This window comes from Saimiri boliviensis, chromosome 1 (genome assembly GCF_048565385.1).
Source record: "Saimiri boliviensis isolate mSaiBol1 chromosome 1, mSaiBol1.pri, whole genome shotgun sequence".
NCBI classification, from domain to species: domain Eukaryota; kingdom Metazoa; phylum Chordata; class Mammalia; order Primates; family Cebidae; genus Saimiri; species Saimiri boliviensis.
In genome coordinates, this window is record NC_133449.1 from 159,845,880 (window position 1) to 159,863,275 (window position 17,396).

The window sequence follows — 17,396 nt, forward strand, 5'->3', positions numbered from 1 at the left end:
AAGGGCACAGGCCGTGCAGGGCAGCTTCCAGCCTCACCTGAGCTGTGCTCATGGCTGCAGGTGCCTCCTCGTCACTGTCCGACTCCTCACTGCTGCTCCCAGAGTCCTCCTCCCGCTTCGCCGCCTGGGCCTGGGCGGCTGCAGGCCCTGTCTTCCGAGGAGGTGTTGGGGCAGGCCCTGTCTTCCCAGGGGGCGTCGGGGCAGCCCCTTTCCTGGGGGACTCCTTGGCAGGGGCCAAGGCAGCTCTGACCTGGGGGGTCTTCCCTGAAGGCTTCGCCTGGAGGGAGAATCAGGATGAGGGGAGAGAGCCTGGAGGGTGGATGTGTGGGGAGACAGGAGCAGGATGTAGCAAAGGTGGCCACACTCATGCAGGTGCTGGGGCCCAGGCAGGTGGCTGCTCTCCATCCCTCCCCCCACCTCACCTGAGCAGGCGCCTCCTCTTCACTGTCTGACTCCTCGCTGCTGCTCTCCGAGTCCTCCTCCCGCTTCACCGCCTGGGCCTTGGCAGCTGCAGGCCCCATCTTCCCAGGAGGCGCTGGAGCAGCTCCTTTCCTGGGGGACTCCTTGGCAGGGGCTGAGGCAGCCTTGACCTGAGGGGTTTTTGCTGAGGCCTTCACATGGAGAAACAAGGGAACACAGCTCAGAGGACAAACGTGTGAGGAGACACAGGAAGGACACTAGGTACAGAAGACGAGATAGGGCACATGTTGCCACAGTGAGGGGAGTACGTGGCTGGAGTCTGAGGCGTGCCTGAACGGGAGAAAAGGTCCCGAGAAGGCCTTCTGGGGAGGGGCCTGGCGGCATGGGGTCTCCCTCCTCCTCACCTGCAGCAGGACCTTGGCAGCTGACGTCTCCTCCTCACTGTCAGATGACTCCTCGCTGCTGCTCTCTGAGTCCTCCTCCGGCTTCCCTGCCTTGGCCTGGGGGGCTGTAGGCCCTGCCTTCCCAGGGGGTGCTGGGGCAGCCACTTTCCCAGGGGTCCCCTTGGGAAGGGCAGAGGCAGTTCTGACCTGGGTGATTTTCTCAGAGGCCTTTACCTAGTGAAAAAAGAAGTTTGTTCCCTTGCTTGTGAAAATTCTCTGGTGATGTCTTCAGGATAAAGTCCAGAGACCTTAAAGGCTCCTAAGACCCTCCTGTTTCTGTCCCCACTCCCACCTTGACTGACACTTCGGCCACACTGGCCTCCTGGTTTCTCAAAAATTAATTAGCTCCACACTCTCTCACCGCTGGAACCTTCATGCCCCCTGTTCCATTTCACTTGGCCACTGCCTCCTTAGCCTCTGGCTCCCTAAGAGACACACTTCCTCAACATGGTTCTCCCTGATGCCCCTGGGCTGCCCCAGCACATTGGTTTGTTACAACCTGTCCCCTACTGGGTTCCCACTGGCCAGAGAGCTCTGAAGGCATACGCACTGGCTTGTCGGGAGCATCATCTAACTGGGCTGTGGGGAGGGGGTGTGCAAAGGCCTAGGGAAGCATGGGAGGAATGGAGAGGCTGTCTGAAAATGGGGATGGGACTGAGGAGGCCCTTGCTGGACTTCATGCATGTGGACAGCAGCAGAACCCCTGGAAAGCCCATCATCAGCCTCATGGGGCAAGGTTTCCACCCATGCCCCCCCTTCCTCTGTGGGCTCTGTACTGCCTTTGGGCTTTGGTAGGGTGGCTGCAGGCCCTGGGTGCTCAGCCCTGGGCCAACAACCCCAGAAAACAGCAGCTCTGATCGAAGAACCTTCCCATGTAGAAAGTGCAGGCTGCTCCAGACAGGCCTTGCTTGGCTAGCTCTTTTTTAAATTTTTGAGCCAACATGAAGAAGGATTTTACATAAAAGTTCACATTTATGGCCAGGTGCAGTGGCTAATACCTGTAATCTCAGTACCTGGGGAGGCCAAGGTGGGAGGACTGCTTGAGCCCACAGCCTGTGAAACCCTGTCTACACACACACACAAGTTGGGTTGGGTGTGGACGTGTGTGCCTATATTCCCAGCCACTCAGGAGAGAAGCTGCAGTGAGCTATGATTGCCGCCACTGCATTCTAGCTTGGGCAAGAGAGTGAGACTCTGTCTCAAAAAAAGAATTCACATTTGTGTTCCTTCTCAAAGATGGATACCCTTGCAACACTTGGTAGCCCCCAGGCACTGCAAAGCTGACTGAGCCGAGGAGTCAAAGCTCCCTGTAGATAGGGTGGAAACATCAACTTGTCCCAATTCCTAGTCCTACTGCCACCTCAGGGCCTTGGCACTTGCTGCCTGGATTGACTTTCCTAAGAGTGCTTCCTCCTTCGGGTCTTCACTGAGACGCCTTCTCCCGAGGCCAGCCCTGAGCACTGTTTTAAGTTGCCATTCCTATGTCTCCCAGCCCGTTTTCCTCTTTACCATTTACCAGCAGCTAACACAGGGACCTACTTATCTACTGCATGCTTCCGCCTTGTCCTGCTCCAGGCATGAGGTTGGGTAGGTGACCCTCACTCTTCCTCCTTCCTGCTCTGACTTCCATTGCTTTCACTTGCCCTTGGGATACACCCAGAGCCTTGAGGCTGCAACCCTGCCCACTACCCAACGGACAGCTCCCAGAACAGGAAGGGAACTGGATTCCCTTTAGCCAATGTGGTATTTGCATGCTCAGGGTCTAATTTGTCCTGAGAAGCCAGAGGACCAGGCAATCAAAACTTCTCAAGTCCCTCACAGCAGGACTGGCTGGGACAAGGACAGCAGCCCATCTACTAGTCAGAGAAACTGAGGCAAAGTTGGTCACAGACAAAGTAGAGTACAGGACTGCCCTGCAGGAAGCAGGCTGTTCTTGCTCTTCAACTTCACACGACCACCCTCCCTCTCCCCAACTCCAGTGGCAGAGGTGCTCATGGGAGAGCACTCAGGCTGCTGGGGGACCCACAGGACCCTCCAAGACGCAGCCCTCCTCTGGGGCTCACCTGGCTTGGTGTCCTTGCAGGGGCCTCCTCCTCGCTTTCAGACCCCTCCTCACTACTCTCTGACTCCTCTTCCGGCTTCTTGGCCCTCCTGGATGGGGGCAAGGCCCCTTCTCTGACTTGGGGTGTCACATCCCCCACCTTTCCAAGGGCTAGGACTGCCTTTCTTGCTGGAGATTCCTTGGTAGAAACTGAGGCTTTGACCTGGGCTGGTTTTACTGAGGGTTTCCCCTGGAAGAGGAGGATATTAGAAAATGAATGATAGAATAACTGTTTCCCCTAAGCTTTTATATCAGGTGCTTCAACAGTTGATAAAGCTCTTTCCTAACGTCACAGGATTTTTAAGCAACTCCCTGAGACAGTTATTAGCTTTAGACCCATTTTCCAGAAAAGTACAAGAAGCTTAAAGAGGTAAAATCACTCATGATCAGTATGAAGGGGCAGAGCACCCACTGGAACCCCGGACTGTCTGACTTTGGGACAGATCTCGAAACCATTATGAATGTCTCCCAGCTGGCACACACAGGTCTCAGCCTAAGAGAGGGGCCACCTCTCTCAATCAGGAGAGCTCATCCTGTCTGCCCTTAAACTCAAGTATCTGATTATAGTACCCATCCTGAGAGCCAGGAGTTCAAGATGTGAACACCACCCCTGCCCCTGGCTTGCTGGACACCTTGGGCAAATTCCTTCATTCTGTGAGATCTTTCCTAGACTGCCACAATTCACACATTTCCTAGGCAATCAGTGCCCTACTTCCATCTCCAAAATCCATCAGACCCCTTGCGGCCCTGGGTTTCTGGGGCATCTGCTACTGGAGCTCTGCATAGCTTTCAGCCCATTGAGGTTGCGTGTTTATGGAGGGCTGGGAGTGGTCTCCTTTCCTTTGGCAAGGCCAGGGGTGTCCTTATGGCTGAAGGTATCTAGGGCCCAAAGGTGAGGATGAAAGATGGAGGGAGGCCCTTGGCCAGGCCTGGAGTAGATGGGATGAGCTTCAGCCTTCACAGGGTTACTGGGCAGGCAGCACAGTAAAGTAAAAAGTTCCCTGGGCCCAGAACAGTTCATCCCTGACTCTTGCTGGTTCTCCCTCTAAAACATCTTTCTAACTGTGGATACCCTGGTACACAATAAAAAGTAACCTGGGGGAATTTTTCCAGGTCAAAGTTCACAGACCCAAGAGTCCTGCCCAAGTGTAGCCAAGTGTCTAGGCCTGGCATTCACCAGTAGGCCCAGAACCCTCTCAGCAGCTGCAGCCCTAGCCATACCACATGATAGCCACACGGTTGCCCCGGGCCCTGCTCTTGCCCCACTTCCTGTCTGGAATGCCCTACCTCCTCCATACTCCTTCCCAGTAAAGCCCACTGTGTTTTGAGGCCCTGCTCCAGGACACCTCTGCCAGGAGGCCTTGTCTAGTTTCACAGGCAGGAGAGTGTCCCTCTCCCACCCCTGGGGCTGTTCTCACACTCAGAGTGCAGCAAGTAGCACCAGGCTCCTCTCCCTGCCCCTCCTGGCTATAGCCCAGGTGTCCCCAAACTTTTTACACAAGGGGCCAGTTCACTGTCCTCAGACCGTTGGAGGGCCGCCACATACTGTGCTCCTCTCACTGACCACCCATGAAAGAGGTGCCCCTTCCTGAAGTGCGGCGGGGGGCCGGATAAATGGCCTCAGGGGGCCTCAGTTTGGGGACGCCTGCGTAGCCTTTCCAGCTCCCGGTCACCCTGCCATAGTTGCTGAACTGATTTAGGCCCACTGGTCTCTGAAGCCCTAGCCAGGTTCCTGGGAGGGTTAGAGTCTGGGAGAGGGTAACCTCTAGGGATGGGTGGCAATTACCTCCACATCTGTCTCATCGCTGGAGCTGGAGGTGTCCTCGCTGGAGCTGTCGGCCTGGCCCGCTGACACCATCCCTGAGAGATGGACATGGAGGGGACTGAGGGACTCCCTTTCCAGCCTCACCTTCCCCTCCCCAGCCCCTCCCTGCAAACCAGCTGCTCATCAAAGCCAGGTACTGAGCGCTCCCCCCTCACATACACTGTGAAGCCCCCTTCTGAAGTGGGTACCATCATGATTCCTATGTTCCCACACATCTCTGAAGCCCAGGAAAGGGCTGCGAGGGGACCCAACAAACATACACCAGCACCTGACGGTCTGTGGGTCCTCCATCCACCATCATGACCACTGATGCAGGCTGGAGAGATGTCTACTCTACACAGGAAATGGAAGCAAACCCAGGCCTTTCAGTTTAGTCTCTGAGTTGCCAATGGCCCCTGTAACTCACCAGGGAGTCATAAAGCAGAAAATGCTTCAACCACTAGGTGGGCTGTTCAGCCTGAGGGCAGGTCCCTTAGCTGACCCTCCCTCATCTAGGGCAAGGGAAAATGAACCTGGCTGTCATGGAGACAAACCTTTGAATTCCAGAAATGTCCCAGAACTCAACAAAGCGATGCCTAGGCCTGCCTTACCAGCCCAAGCTCTGGGGACTTGGTTCCTAGAGGTGGGGGCTTCTTACCAGGCTTGGCAGCAGCTCCAAAAGCCGGGATGCTGACCTCTTCCTTGGTTTCAGAGACCAACTTAGTATTTGCTGAGGGCTCTACTGACTTCCTGGGAGACTTCCCAGAGAGAAGGTGGGCCACCATCTTCCCAGTGGCAGGGTGTGGCATGGAGTTCCCAGTCTTGCTGGCTTTCTCTGTCTCTGCCTACAGAGAACAAGAGTGGCAGACACAACTGGTATGGCATGGTGAACGAAGAGCACAGGCCACTTCCATCTGAGCCCTATCCTACCACTTCCTAGCTATATGAGTTTGGGTAAACTACCCCTTAAATCTGTTTCCTCATCTTTAAAGTGAGGCTCACACGTGTAATCCAAGCACTTTGGAGGCCAAGGCGGGCGGATCACCTGAGGTCGGGAGTTCAAGACCAGCCTGACCAACATGGTAAAACCCTGTCTTAAAAAAATAAAAATAAAAATAAATAAATAAATAAAGTGAGGCTAAGAACAGTACCTCCTCTCGCCAGAGGTGTTGAGAGAACAGAATCACAGTTCTTGGGACATGGTAGTTATTTACTAACTGTTGAGTAGCAGTTTGTTGATCTTACCATTATTTCATATTACTTTGCGATCCTGTTGCTAATGCTCCAGGCAATTGCAGAGGCACAATTCTTTATACATGTATGTCTCTAACTCTGCTTTCTGGATTATTAGAAAATGGCATCCTGTTTTCTGTGCAGTTTCTAGTTTGGAAAATGCTTTTAGAGTTTCAGAATCACAGGTGTCTTGAGCACTACAGTGCCTCCACACCTAGCACAGTGCCTGGAAAGTAACAGCTATTAGTCAAGCTCTGTTGAGTGAAAGGTGAATCCAGGGTTGAAAGAGGAAAGAAATTGCCTATCCTAGATGTAGAATGTGCTCAGCGGCCCACGGCAGCAGGCATCAGCCTCATCTTATAGAAAAGTAAACTGAGGCCCAGAGAGGTGAAGGGACTCACTAAGATCCCACAACTGGGGACACAGGTTGAGATCTGAATCCAGGTAGGGCAATTACTCAAGCCCTGTCCTTCTCTGACACAGGAGACTATCCCCTACCAGGCACTTTAAATCCCATAGGCAACAGCTTAAAAGGCAGTCCCACTCACCTTGGCTTTCTCTTTCATGCTTGATGTCAAGTCCGCCCCCATGACTGAGGAGTTGGTAGATGGTGGTCTTGGGGCTGCAAGAAACAAATATCTGCTAAAGGAGCCAGATGAGCTTTTCTCATCTCTGAATGGCAAACAGGTTTCATCTCACCTAACAATTCAATTGGTATTGGCTGCCTGGTGCTGGCATGAGGATCTGACGCTAAGCCCAGACTTGTGGGAATGAGCGCTGTGATGCATCAGCCAGGTCTACCAGGAGCAAGAGAGAAGAGGATGGTAACATGAAGCTACGTGTCTGCATCCCTGATGGATTCCCAACTCCCCTGCAGCATGAGATGTTGAGACCCCTGGAAGGAAAAGGACTGACTAGAAGACACTGCACACTGCAGTGGGTACCATTCACACAGACTACCACACTGTAGCCCTGAAAGCTGCTCAGGAAGGCAGCCAGCCCCAGGTCCACAGAGAAAGTTGCCTGGAATTCAAATGGCTTCTTAGTGGAGAGGTAACTGAACCATGCCACCTGGGCCTTGTTACATATTGACATTCACTGATTCTCAGTGCTTTTATACCAGGGTATTATCTCCTTAAATCTTAGATTTCTTATTGTTAAGGAGGATGTTGCTGAGATGAATAGCATGATCTAATTCTTTTCCTGGCACTTCACTCCATCTCTCTCTTTTTATAATTATGGAAAATTTTAAAAACATTCATAAGTAGACAGGAAGAACCAGGCAGCTCCAACCATTAGCAACTTCTCATCTCTTCTATTATCTAATCCATCCTTCCCCAAAGCATTATTTTGAAGAAAATGCCTGATATCCTATCATGTTGCCCAAATACTTCAGCATGTTTCTCTCAATGAGGACTCTTTTTTTTTTTTTTCTCCTTTTTGAGACAGGGTCTTGCTCTGCTGCCCAGGCTGGAGTACAGTGGCACATTCATAGCTCACTGCAACCTCCAATGCCTGGGCTCACATGCTCCTCCTACCTCAGCCTCTCAAATAGCTGGGACTACCACTGCATGCCCCCATGCCAGCTAATTTTCTTATTTTTCACAGAGACGAAGTCTCACCATTTTGCCTAAGATGCCAATGAGGACTCTTCTTTTTTTTTGAGACACTCTTGGTCTGTCGCCCAGGCTGGAGTGCAGTGGCATGGTCATGGCTCACTGCAGCCTTGACTTCCTTGCCTCAAGTAATCCTCCTACCTCAGGCCTCCCACGCAGCTGAAACTACAGGTGCATGCCGCCATGCCTGGCTAATCTTTAATTTTTTTTGTAGAGACAGGGTTTTGCTATGTTGCCCAGGCTGGTCTCTAACTCCTGGGCTCAAGTGATCCTTCCACCTTGGCCTCCCAAAGTGCTGAGATTACAGGGTTGAGCCACCAGGCCCACCCCAATGGGGACTTTCTAAAAAATATAATTACGGCCAGGTGCGCTGGGCTCACACCTGTAATTCCAGCACTTTGGGAGGCCAAGGCGGGTTGATCATGAGGTGAGGAGATTGAGACCATCCTGGCCAAATGGTGAAACCCAGGCTCTACTAAAAATACAAAAAAATTAGTTGGGCATGGTGGTGCACGCCTGTAGTCCTAGCTACTCGGGAGGCTGAGGCAGGAGAATTGCTTGAACCCAGGAGGCAGATATTGCAATGAGCCAAGATTGCGCCACTGCTATAGCCTGGGTGACAGTGTGAGACTCCGTCTAAAAAATATATATATAAAATATATATAAAAAATATATATATAACATATATATATAAAATTACGTACTCAGGAGGCTGAGGCAGGAGGACCACTTGAGGGCAGGAGTTCAAGGTCAGCCTAGGCAACACAGCAAGACCTTATCTCAAAAAAAGAAAGAAAGAAAAAAGCCCCAAACAAAAAAAAGTGTAATTACAGTTCCATTATCACAGCTTATAAAATTGATTAATACCAAATAGCCAATCAGTACGATGTTTTACCATTTCTGTTTCAAGCAGCATGCAGGTCTGTATATATGCATGTATGAATACATGTCTGAATGACCACAGAGGCAAAGGAGGAAGTTTTAAAGGCTACCTACCAGGAGATGCACTTAGGAATGATGGGAGCAGGGTAGGAGAACAAGAAAACGTTCATTTTTCTTATATATGCTCTTGAACAGCTCAAAGTAAACTCGTTTTGCATTTATAATATAAAATTAAGCTATATATATATATATATATATATATATATATATCCAGGGCGTGGTGGCTCACGCCTCCCAGCACTTTGGGAGGCCAACGTGGGTGGATCACCTGAGGTCAGGAGTTTGCCAACATCATGAAACCCCATCTCTTCTTTAAAAAAAACAAAAAAAAAAAAAACAAAAACCCACAAAATTAGCCAGACATAGTGGTACATGCCTGTAGTCCCAGCTACTCGGGAGGCTGAGGCAGGAGAATCACTTGAACCTAGGAGGTGGAGGTTGCTCTGAGTTAACATCGTGCCACTGCACGCCAGTCTGGGTGACAAAAGTAAAACTCCATCTCAAAAAAATAATAATAAAATATATATCCAGTATGATCTCAAACATCTTTACAAGTCGGCTTAGGAAGCTGGGTATGGTGGTATGTGCATGTAATTCCAGCTACTCAAGAGGCTAAGGCAGGAGGACTGCTTGAGCTCAGGAAATGAAGACCAGTCTGAGCAACATGACGAGACCTCATCTTGAAAAATAAAAAATAAATATTAAGAGATTTGTCTTCAACGTAAGCAAAAAAAGATAATACAATGCACAGGAGACACAGCAATTCCTCTGTAGAGTTATGGCTGCTGTTGGGGAAAGCACAAGGAGCCCTGGGAACTGGGGGGAAGAAGGGGCTGTAAAGCTTTGACTGAGTTACTCCTGCAAATGGTGTAAAACCAGTGCCCAGTACAGCCTTCCAGTACTAATGGGTACAATCCGAAAAGAACACCAAGATCAGCAATTCCTGAAGCATCCCACAGGCCACACAGAAAAGGTGTCCACTAGCTGCCTTCTGAAACCCCTACAGCACTACTTCTGAACATGTGTCTTCTTTCCAGCTAGTAAGAATCACCTGGGAGCCTGTAACAGGGCAGCTCCCGGGCCCCACTGTATGTACACCAAATGAAACTGAAGGGGCCATCTGGTTGTTTTGGTTCGGCCTTGCATCCCTAGAGCCTGGAGATACAATGCCTGGCACAGAGGAAGGGCTGAAATAAATACTGTAATAGACACATGGTGCCCTCCCAACCTTCTTCCCAAGATCTTTTAGGTCTTCTAGTGATAAGAGAAGAAGCTGGAGGTAGATTCTACCCTAGAACAATCAATATTCCATAGCCTGTTCCCAAAGCTGCAAGGCTCTTACTGGCTTTGGTGGTTTCAGCTTCTGCCTCCTCTTCCTCTTCCGAGCTCTCTGAGGTGCTAATGGGGTCCGACACACGGGTCTTCTTAGCTTGTAGTGCCGCATCTTCCTCTGCCTTCCGCTTCCGGCCAAGCTCTGAGGTTCTGCAGGGCAAGGTTGACTGTCTATACCAACTGGGAGACAGAATAGCTCCACAAGATTTGACTACACAGACCTTCCCGCATCCTTCTAGCTCTTAATGGCAACGTGCATGGAATGTAAACTGGTGAAAACACCGTATAGACAATTTTGTACTCCGCATTTTCACTCAATTCACAAAGTGCTTTTACAATTCTTGATTAGTCTTTAAAATAATCAGGAATGCTGGATAATGTTATACAACAGCTGCAGCAGCTACCAGTCTCTGTGATAGGAACTGACCCATGCAGGCACCTCACAGAACCACCCAGGCGCTTCCTCCTGCAGAACGTGCTGTGTGTGCTGTGCCTTCTGGGAAGACTGCCCACATCCTTGTCCTTCATGTCTCAACTTCAATGTAACCTCCCCAGAGAGGTCCTCGATGACTGCCTCCCCCGCCCCCGCCCCCCGCCAAGGCACGCTCTGCCCTGTCATCCTGTTTCGTTTTCTTCAGAGCTTTTCTCTATCTCCTATTATTTTACTTACTTCCTAGACTCCTCTCCTACACAGAAAGACCCAGGGACGGGGGCAAATGACAGCTCACTACAGCATCCTCAGTGTCTAGCAAAGGTCTCAAAAACTACACAACTAAGTGACTTGCTCAGGGCAAAGAAAGTCTGGGCATGGGTAGGATACGCACCTAGATGGCTGAGCCCCTGGACTTGCAAGTGTCACCCCCATTGACCCCCATCCCAGGGAGTCACTGTCTAGGCCTCAGGTTTCCCAGCTGCAATGGACACTGTTCTGTCATAGCTTGGGATATGCTGCTTGGGTTCCTTGTTCCCAGGAAAGCCACTTGTCAGGATTCACATGTTAAAAACAGGTTTCGTTTTAACATGTATCAATTTATTCTGCCTCTTTTCCCCCAAGAAAAATGTTGAGCATGGAATTTTTCTCTGGTTTGTTCCCAGCTACACCAAGAATATTGCCTAGGTTGTAGCAGGTGCTCAATAAATACTGAGGCAGGAGGGAAAGTCTCCAATCAGTAGTTTTAGTACTTTATATAGACCACTGTGTCTAACCCTCATAATGCAATGAGATCATTGCTATCATTATTTCCATTTTATAGATGAAGACACAGACTCACAGAGGCCAAGAAACCCACTCAAGGCTATACAGCTAGTTGCTGGATTTGAACTCTGCCAGGAGTTGCGCGGCTAGGCTGCTTCAGTGAGCTGTTCTGTACATCCAGTTTTTTTTTGTTTTTTTTTTTTTGTTTTTGAGACGGAGTTTCGCTCTTGTTACCCAGGCTGGAGTGCAATGGCCCGATCTCGGCTCACCGCAACCTCCGCCTCCTAGGTTCAGGCAATTCTCCTGCCTCAGCCTCCTGAGTAGCTGGGATTACAGGCACGTGCCACCATGCCCAGCTAATTTTTTATATTTTTAGTAGAGACAGGGTTTCACCATGTTGACCAGGATGGTCTTGATCTCTTGACCTCGTGATCCACCCGCCTCGGCCTCCCAAAGTGCTGGGATTACAGGCTTGAACCACCGCGCCCGGCCACATCCAGTTTTTTGTGGTGGGTGTGAGGTCCTTGTCCCACTCAGCACCCCTCACCCATAGAAGGGGCCAGTGGCGGGGAAGGGTGTACAGAACAGCTCACTGAAGCAGTTTTTTGGGGAAGGGAAGTACTATGAGTAACGCCCACACACCTGGGCAAGTCAGAGAGGCCCTGTGCTCTAAGCCCTCCTCAGCAGCAGAAGACAGCCAAGAACTGAGGGCTGGAAGGGTTTTCAATGATCTTAGCTCTCTACTAGAGGCTGTAATCCCTTCCACACCATTCCTGCCTTTGTTTACACACCTCTAATGGCAGGGAGCTCACCACCTCCACTGTAGCCTACCTCATTTTTAGACAGCTCTGATGATCAAGTCCTTATATTCAGAAGCTGAAACCTGTCTTCCTAAAGCAGGTCCATTTGGGGCCCACTTCTATCTCCAGGGCCTCAGAGAATGCACTATTCTTGGTCCTCAAAGGTGTGCAGCGGTCCCTCACATCCCTCACCTGCCTCCTTTTCATCTAAGGCAATTCTATACTCTGTGCCATTCCTCATGGGATATATCTTCACATCCTTCACTCCCTTATTCAGCTGCGGTCAGGCCAGTGCCCGAAGAGAACACAATTACTCTGTCCATTTTTGAGCCATTCCTCTGTTGACACATCCTTGGATGAGTCCCCCATCCTTGAAGAGAACTTAAGTTTTACATGTTTAAAAGGCATCTCACACTCAACATGTCATTGAAATTTTTCCCCCCAAACTGGTTTCCCTTCAAGCTCTATGCATGGGTACATAAGCCAGACATGAAGTCAATCAGATACTTCCTCTCCCATCCATCCATGGGCCCTGGTTTCATCCCTGTGACTCTTGGAATCCACTGTCTACCCTGTTACCCCTGTCTCAAGCCCCATCAGTTCTTGCCTGGATGACGGTGTCCGACTAGTCTCACCATAGTGCAGAGCAGTCACCTGACTTTCTCACCCTGCCATGGCCCCAGCTGCTCTTGGGTAAAGACAAAATTCCTCACCATGGATAACCAGGCCTCACATGGCTATCCATGCGATAATCTAGCCTCACCTGTACTGTCCACCAGCCACAGGACTCAGCATTAGCAATTTCCGCTGGCAAGTACCTACTGCATAGTACCTACGGCATAGCTCACTCTCCCAATTCCTGCAGCTCTCAAGTCAAAGATCATCTCAGGGAAGCTTCCCGTGGACCTCCAAATGAAGCCAGGCTTACCCATTTATGTGGCTGTGGCAACAGGTTCTTCTCTCTTGTAATCCTTACAACTACTGTAATTTTACATTTATTTGTTTCCTTCTTTGGCTCATGCCTACCTTCTTGACTACAACGTCAGCTACAGGAAAGAAGGAACCATGTCTGTCTCACTTGTGACAATATATGCATACTAAGTAAGAACAGGACTTGGCTTTCAGGCGGTAATCAATAAATGCTGATCAACTGAATAAACAAGCTGGTTAGAAGCTCTTGTTCTTAAAATATCACAGCTCTCAATGTCCCCTCTCACTACCAGATATCCCCATCCATGTGCTGTGACTGGCTTTCTGGAGGCAACAATGGTGTCCACGGTGAGCTTTGGGGACAGATCTTAGACCAGACAGGTATCCCAGCTTATTCCACAGATTTGCTTGGGTGTCCCTACGCCACCCTGTCGGCCCCACCACTTACTGTTGCCAGTGTGTATAGATGTCCAGAAGGGTTACGGGCTGAGCCAGGAAACACTTCTGCAGAGAGGTAAAGAGAAAGCCACAATTAACCCCCAGCACAGTACGGGTCCTCCTTGGCCCAGCTCTCCCCAACCTCATGACTTGCACAGATAGGTGGTTCAGAAGAGGGTCTTTTCGGCTGGGCATGGTGGCTTATACCTGTAATCCTAGCACTTTGGGAGGATGAGGCAGGAAGATCACTTGAGCCCAGGAGTTCAAGACCAGTCTGGGCAACATAACGAGACTGTCTCATGTTAAAAAAAATTAGCTGGGAATGGTGGCATGCACTGGTGGTCCCAGCTACTCAGGAGGCTGAGGTGGGAGGATCACTTGAGCCCAGGATATCGAGACTGCATTAAGCCATGCTTGCGCCACTGCACTCAAGCCTGGGCGACAGAGCAAGACCCTTTCTTTAAAAAAAAAAAAAAAAAAAAGAAGAAGGTCTTTTTGCCCTGGGAAGTATATCTGCTTGGCACTGCCAGTTTCGTCCAAATCCTTCCAGAGAAAAGGACAAGCAATTCCAGCTAAAACTTTTTAGGACAACATGGTGAGAGGCCCCTTTGAGAGGCTAGAGTTGGAATGTTCCAAGCTAGCATTTATTCAGCCCCCAGCCTCTCTGGCACTATCAGTGCCCAGAGGCCACGAGACAGGGTTTTTCCCACCCTTGACCTTTAAAAAGGCTTTCAAAGACTTGGCCAGCCAATCTTTCCAAAGCATGAACCATAGCCCAGATACCTGAGGCATCCAGGTGGCATGATCACAGTCCACTAGTCTGCTGGAAAAAGACTGGGCCCAAAACGTACCAGTCCCTTGGAGGAAGCAGAGGGAACCAGGTGGAATCCAGGACTTTGGGGCAGAGGCTAGAGAGCCCACTGTCTCTGTAAATGTCAAGAAGCCAGGATATCAAGTACTCCAAAAAGGCCAGGCAATGTGGGGCACAGGTGGAGAGTGTCTGGAAGCTGGGCAGAGTAGCCAAGAGGGAGCAGCACGTGGAGTGAGGCAGAGCTCCTCTGTTAACTAATCCTCTGACTGACTCCAAGTACTCACCCCCTCCTTTCCTTCAGGTCTCTGTCCAAATGACATCTTCTCAACAAGGCTTCCCTGACTACCTTACTTATAATTGAACTCTGACATCCTTTATATCCCTTGCCTGCCTTATTTTTATAGCGAGCACCAACCATCACTATATATACTATATCATTAACTTATTAAACTTTTTCTATTTGTCACCTGTCTGCTCCTACTAGAATGTGTGCTCCATGAGGGCAGGATATCTTTGCTCCAGTGAAGACTAGTACTATCTCTTTTTCCCCTTATCCGTGAAGTGGTATAACCATAGTGCAAAGAGCAAATGAGGTTCAGAGCTAACTGGGAAAAGCATAGAAAACGCCTTAGCATCCCTCACCCTGTACTCCCTCCAGGAGGTTCTAATAGCAAGCATTAGGAACAGAGCCTAAACTACAAGGTAAAGTGATTTGACTACTCAGGATACCATCTCATCAGCTCAAAACTCTCCATTGGTTTACCACTGCTCTTCCAAGGAAGATCAATCTGCCCACCAGACCACTCCAGCCAGCCCCCTGCCTCCATCTCTCCAGGGGCATCTGGCCCTTGTACTCCACACTTCAGCCACTATGGACTTTTTTTTTTTTTTTTTTTTTGAGATGGAGTCTCGTTCTGTTGCCCAGGCTGGAGTGCAGTGGCTCAATTTCAGCTCACTGCAACCTCCACCTCCTGGGTTCAAGTGAGTCTCCTGCCTCAGCCTCCCAAGTAACTGGGACTACAGGTGCGCACCACCACACCCTGCTAAATTTTGTATTTTTAGTAAAGATGGGTTTCACCATGTTGGTCAGGCTGGTCTCAAACTCCTGGCCTCAAATGATCCGTCTATCTCAGCCTCCCAAAGTGTTGGGATTACAGGCATGAGCCACAGCACCTGGCCTGCTATGGACTCGAAAAAAATTATTTTTGAGACAGGGTCTTGCTGTTGCCCAGGCTGGAGTGCAGTGGCACAATCATGACTTATACTGCTCATACTGTATCCTCAAACTCCCAGGCTCAAGAGAGTGGACTTTCTCGAGGCCAGTATGTACACAAGTTCCCTCCCTCCACAGGGCATTTACACCTCAGCCTGGAATATTCACCTCCCTTCCTTCAGTTCTCAGATCAACTGCCACTTACTTGCTTTGAAAGGCAGTCCTGACCAGGGCATTCTGCCACCCGTCTCATCTTTTTTTTTTTTTTTTTTTTTTTTTTTTGAGACGGAGTCTCACTCTATCGCCCAGGAGTGCAGTGGCACGATCTCGGCTCATTGCAACCTCTGCCTCCTGGGTTCAAGCAATTCTTGTGCCTGAGCCACTAAGTCTAGCTAATTTTAGTATTTTTAGTAGAGACAGTGTTTCACCTTGTTGGCCAGGCTGGTCTCAAACTTCTGATCTCAGGTGATCCGCCTGCCTCGGTCTCCCTAAGTGCTGGGATTACAGGCGTGAGCCACCGTGCACAGCCCATCCCTCTCATTCTTAACACTTAATGTAGTGCTAAGCATATAGTCACTTGTGTTTCTTTGATTTTTCTACCCTACTAGAGTGTAAGCTCCAGGAGGGCTGGAAGGCGGTGCTCAGCATCTCCCAGGAAGCACCCTGAGTACTTGACTAACAGCTGAATCAATCAATCAAGTAAGAAATGACTGTACCACGAGTTCGAGTCCCAAAGCTGTCCGTCTCAGTACAGACAATCGCTAAGGGCCTGAGTTCCAGCTCAACTAAGGGGCTGTGGGATACCTTCTCGAGGCGCGCCCCCAAGGGGCTGGTCGCAATCCACCTCGCGGCAACCTCCTCGCCCCAGGGGGGCCGTGCTGAGCGTAGCCACGTGGCGATAGACTCAGGAAACTTAAAACAGCCGCTACCAGAAAGGGCGTGGAGGTAAGGGACGCGGGAATTACAAAGTGCGGCCCCTGCGAGCACATGTTCCGGCCCGCCCACTGCACAGATGAGGAAAGTGAGGCCCAGGGGAAGTGAAGTCGCAGTGGCGAGGCAGAGGTTGCGGCTCCTCCGGTACCCGTGGCCCGCGCCGCTGAGCACGGCGGGACCCGGCTCTGGGTGCCCGCCGGGCCGCCTGAGGGCGGGGCGCGGGCCGCTGATCTCCACATCCTACACGCGGCCCTCGCACACGGCCCACGAACGCTTACCTGGCCGCTCTGCTCCTTCACTTCTCGCGCCGCGCGCACATAGCCGGCCCGCAGCAGATGGTGGTAGATAAGGGGAAGTAGCTCCCGCCGCTTCCTGGCCTCGGCCATGCCCGCGACCCCCGGCCTGCCGGCTACCTGCACGCCCCTCTTTAGTCCCCGCCCGCCACTTCCCTCGCGCCCTTAGACCTCGCGCGCCCCACTTCCGGCTCCTTGTTCGCCCCGGCCGCGCGGCACGTCGGGAAACGTAGTCCCCTCTCCTGGAGTGGCCGGCCCCGCCCCTCAACGCGAAAGGGGCGGGGTTTAGCGTGCAACATGACCACCCATTGGCGCTGAGTGGGCGGGGCTAGAGAGGGACCCGACCCCGGAGCCGGCCGGGTTATGGATGATGACTCTTTTAATCCTTCCGGCTGGCTCCTTGAAGAGATTTATCTTCCTTGTTCCAATTCTCTGAAGGCTGCGTTTTATTCATCTCTGAACGCCCTAATCTGGATCTTTCTCTAGACATGAACTTCGAACTGCCATTACTCTCTCATTTATCCATTTAACACATTTTTTGGTACCCATGAACCAGACGCTAGTTGTCAGTTTATTCATTCATTGACTAATTGAACAAATCTGTAGTAAGCCCGGTAACTTGGGCTAGCACCCGGCTAGGCTAGGGGGATTCAAACGATGCACAATACATGGCAGATGCCCTCAAGGCTCACAGAGAGGACTGTCTGTAACTAAGCAGCTATAGTTCACTATCTGGTGTGCCTTGTCAGGGACAGATGCAGCCTATGGGCACCCCAAGGAGGGGCACCTAACCCCAAAGAGATATCTAAGCTGAGGCATAAAGACAGAGCAGAAACTGCTGGGTGCAAAGGAAACGACTGGCAGAGGGCACTGCATGAGTCTAGGCATGAGA

At 50.8% G+C, this 17,396-nt stretch overlaps 1 protein-coding gene across 20 annotated transcripts in view; it reads right to left on the reverse strand.

Moving 5' to 3' along the window:
* Nucleotides 1-16,690, reverse strand: part of TCOF1 (treacle ribosome biogenesis factor 1) — a 43,281-nt gene extending 26,591 nt beyond the window's left edge. For 15 of the 20 annotated variants that reach the window (XM_074379257.1, XM_010344563.2, XM_010344562.2 and 12 more), the window contains exons 1-10: nt 16,490-16,690; nt 13,265-13,320; nt 9,902-10,041; nt 6,550-6,623; nt 5,427-5,613; nt 4,751-4,824; nt 2,927-3,154; nt 825-1,037; nt 423-611; nt 38-277 (exon numbers count right to left, since the gene is read on the reverse strand). In XM_074379257.1, the coding sequence (XP_074235358.1) occupies nt 38-277; nt 423-611; nt 825-1,037; nt 2,927-3,154; nt 4,751-4,824; nt 5,427-5,613; nt 6,550-6,623; nt 9,902-10,041; nt 13,265-13,320; nt 16,490-16,597 (1,509 nt within the window). In that variant the 5' untranslated portion in view covers nt 16,598-16,690. The remainder of the gene's footprint in view (nt 1-37; nt 278-422; nt 612-824; nt 1,038-2,926; nt 3,155-4,750; nt 4,825-5,426; nt 5,614-6,549; nt 6,624-9,901; nt 10,042-13,264; nt 13,321-16,489) is intronic. The other 5 variants (XM_074379288.1, XM_074379280.1, XM_074379283.1 and 2 more) reach the window with 2 other exon arrangements.
* Nucleotides 16,691-17,396: the final 706 nt, after the last annotated feature.